At 48.1% G+C, this 2,500-nt stretch overlaps 1 protein-coding gene across 2 annotated transcripts in view; it reads left to right on the forward strand.

The window, feature by feature from the left end:
• rbms2b (RNA binding motif, single stranded interacting protein 2b) overlaps window positions 1–2,500 on the forward strand; it is a 20,552-nt gene that overhangs the window by 3,108 nt on the left and 14,944 nt on the right. For both annotated transcript variants that reach the window (XM_056587196.1, XM_056587197.1), the window contains exon 2: window positions 2,034–2,233. In XM_056587196.1, the coding sequence (XP_056443171.1) occupies window positions 2,034–2,233 (200 nt within the window). The remainder of the gene's footprint in view (window positions 1–2,033; window positions 2,234–2,500) is intronic.

Consider the following 2,500-nt stretch of genomic DNA (forward strand, 5'->3'; position numbering starts at 1 on the left):
ACGCTTTATTTGAATTCTGATCGGCAGCTGAAACAAAACATATAGTGCCGCTGCACATTCCATCCAGTCAGCCAGCCCCTCAGACCCCCGGGGGCCAGAATGGCCTCTTCATTAGGGGGGTTTGAATTCCAAACTGAAGGTTCTGGGACCGAACACAATCCCAGAATGAGGGAGTTCTAGCCATTACATTCATCTTACCACCAAAAAACTCACTAAGTCGCTTTGGATCAAAGTGTCCCTGATATGAATGGATAGGAAAGTAAAACTTAAGCGTTAAAGTCAAATGGGAAAAAAGTTATTTACCCTTTAGAATGCAGTCGATTGTTGTCTGTCTTTGATATGCATGTTTGTGTTTGTTTACATTTGGCGTGCCGGTGCGTTACAGTTTCACTTCACTGGCACACCTGGTTTCAATCTGCATGGGTGGCACAACACCTGGAGCTGGAGCCTGGGTGGCACCACACCTGGAGCTGGGGGTTGCGTACTGAGGGGGGGGGGGGGGGTATTGAGGGTGGAGGGGGGGGTGGGGTAGAAGGAGGTGGAAGGGTGCGGGGAGAAGGGTTGGATCTGACTCACTGCCATACTACTCCTTAGAAGAAGCCTACCAGAGGAGCATTAATGAGACAGTGCTGTTCTGACTGGGAGCACATGAGAGGGATAACAACCTCAGACCCCAATTAGACAGACCTCAATGCCTCAATGGACCAGGTCCAGGCAGAGTGCAGTGCTTCTCTCCTCGATGCGATCTCCCGGGCCTCCGCAGGTGCTTCCCTGCTGATAGCGCTGCACGGGCGGCCTGGAGAGAAAGGCAAAGGCTCAGAGAAGGGTTAGCCTGTGATTAGGGAACAACAAACAAACTACAGAGGAGGAGAAAGAGAGATTAAAGGAGGAGCTGGAGATGAAAAGCTTCTGTTAGAGCCATGGTGACTCCCTCAAACGGACAAAGCAGGTGAGGTATTTTATGAGGCCTGCTTGATCACATTGTTTGAAGAAAATCGGGCAAGTGTTAGCTGGGATGCAAAACATAATTAATTATTCTTCAAAATCGAGCAGCTGTGTCTGTATTAACATTTCAACACAGACACAAATAGTTCATGCTTTAAGCTTATGGGTGGATGAAGCTAGGAGGAAACCTGAGTGGGCAGGTCCCGATGCAGAACAAGAGAGAGGATATAACTCTGTTTGAGCCGGGTCTAATAGGCGGGTGGTCCTCTGGTGACCTTGTGTGGTTCAGCAGCCACCCTGTTGTGTGGAGACCCTGACTAATCAGTTCCCCCTTCTAGCACCCCTCCCTACAACACCACTGACTGGTAACACAATACAGCATTTATAGCGGGAAGGCTTTGGTATGATGCTAATTAAGGTCTGTTCATTTGGAAAAAAATCAAAAATTTGAAATAACAACATTTTCCTGGAACAGCAGCGTGCCAACTTTTTCTGTGTTTGTTGTTTTGCATAAAATAAGGGTGAACTTTGCTTGTCAGACCAACTTTTAAATCAAACAGATTCTCCTTCCCAAACCCATATTAATGCAACTGAATCGTCGCCCGAGGCTTGTAGCAGCTGTTGAAATTTATTATTTACACCAAAGTACGTGTGAGCTTCTAAATAGGTCTTGGAAGATTTTCATGATATTCCACCCTCATTAGTCCTTCAAGGCACAGTGTTTCCCTCTGAAACACGCCACAGCTAGGTACGGTAGCATTGCTTGACTTTGTGGCCTTGCTGCTCACTACTTACACCAGGCCATTAGCTTAGCTGGCTAGCGGCTGCTATCTGTTGATCTGGCTAATTGTCCTCCTAATTGATTTTGTGTGAACGAGGACTCCTGTTTGGACTCTGCTGGGTTGGCTCACACCCCTCCTCCGATTACAAACCGGTTTATCTATCCTGCACCGCCCGTGCACTCATACATGTTTCATGGATCCATTAGATGATCATTCGTTCGTGACCGTACACCATTTTAAAGTGTCACTTTCCCCTCCCTTCCCCGTCTCCCTCTTCTTCCCGCTCTACTTTTGGCTGAGGTACAGCAGGCCTATGCGTCTCCTTCCAGCCATCAGATGGCTCCACCCAGCCCAAACGCCGCCCCTGCCACCACCACAACCAGCAGCAGCAGCAATGGCGGAGGCAGCAGTGGCAGCATGGGAGAGCAACTGAGTAAAACCAACCTGTACATCCGTGGCCTCCATCCAGGAACCACAGACCAGGATCTGGTCAAGCTCTGTCAACCGTGAGTAGTCTCCCAGTGAATCAACGCGGCAGCTTAATGCTGCAGGCCCTGCAGCTCAATGAAGATCCCCCTGCTTGTCCACAATGGGCTGGGGGGAACTCCTTAGTCCTGGTGGTACAACGAGAGACAGAAAACACAAGGACAGAGTAACAAACAAATGAATTGATGGTGGGATACATTTGAAGAGTGAATCAAAAAATAACTTGAGACTTATGTCCGTGTGTTTTTACTGTATTTTTTTTTACTTTTTCCACATAGCGGATAAAT

This window comes from Gadus chalcogrammus, chromosome 1 (assembly GCF_026213295.1).
Source record: "Gadus chalcogrammus isolate NIFS_2021 chromosome 1, NIFS_Gcha_1.0, whole genome shotgun sequence".
In the NCBI taxonomy this organism is placed as follows: Eukaryota; Metazoa; Chordata; class Actinopteri; order Gadiformes; family Gadidae; genus Gadus; species Gadus chalcogrammus.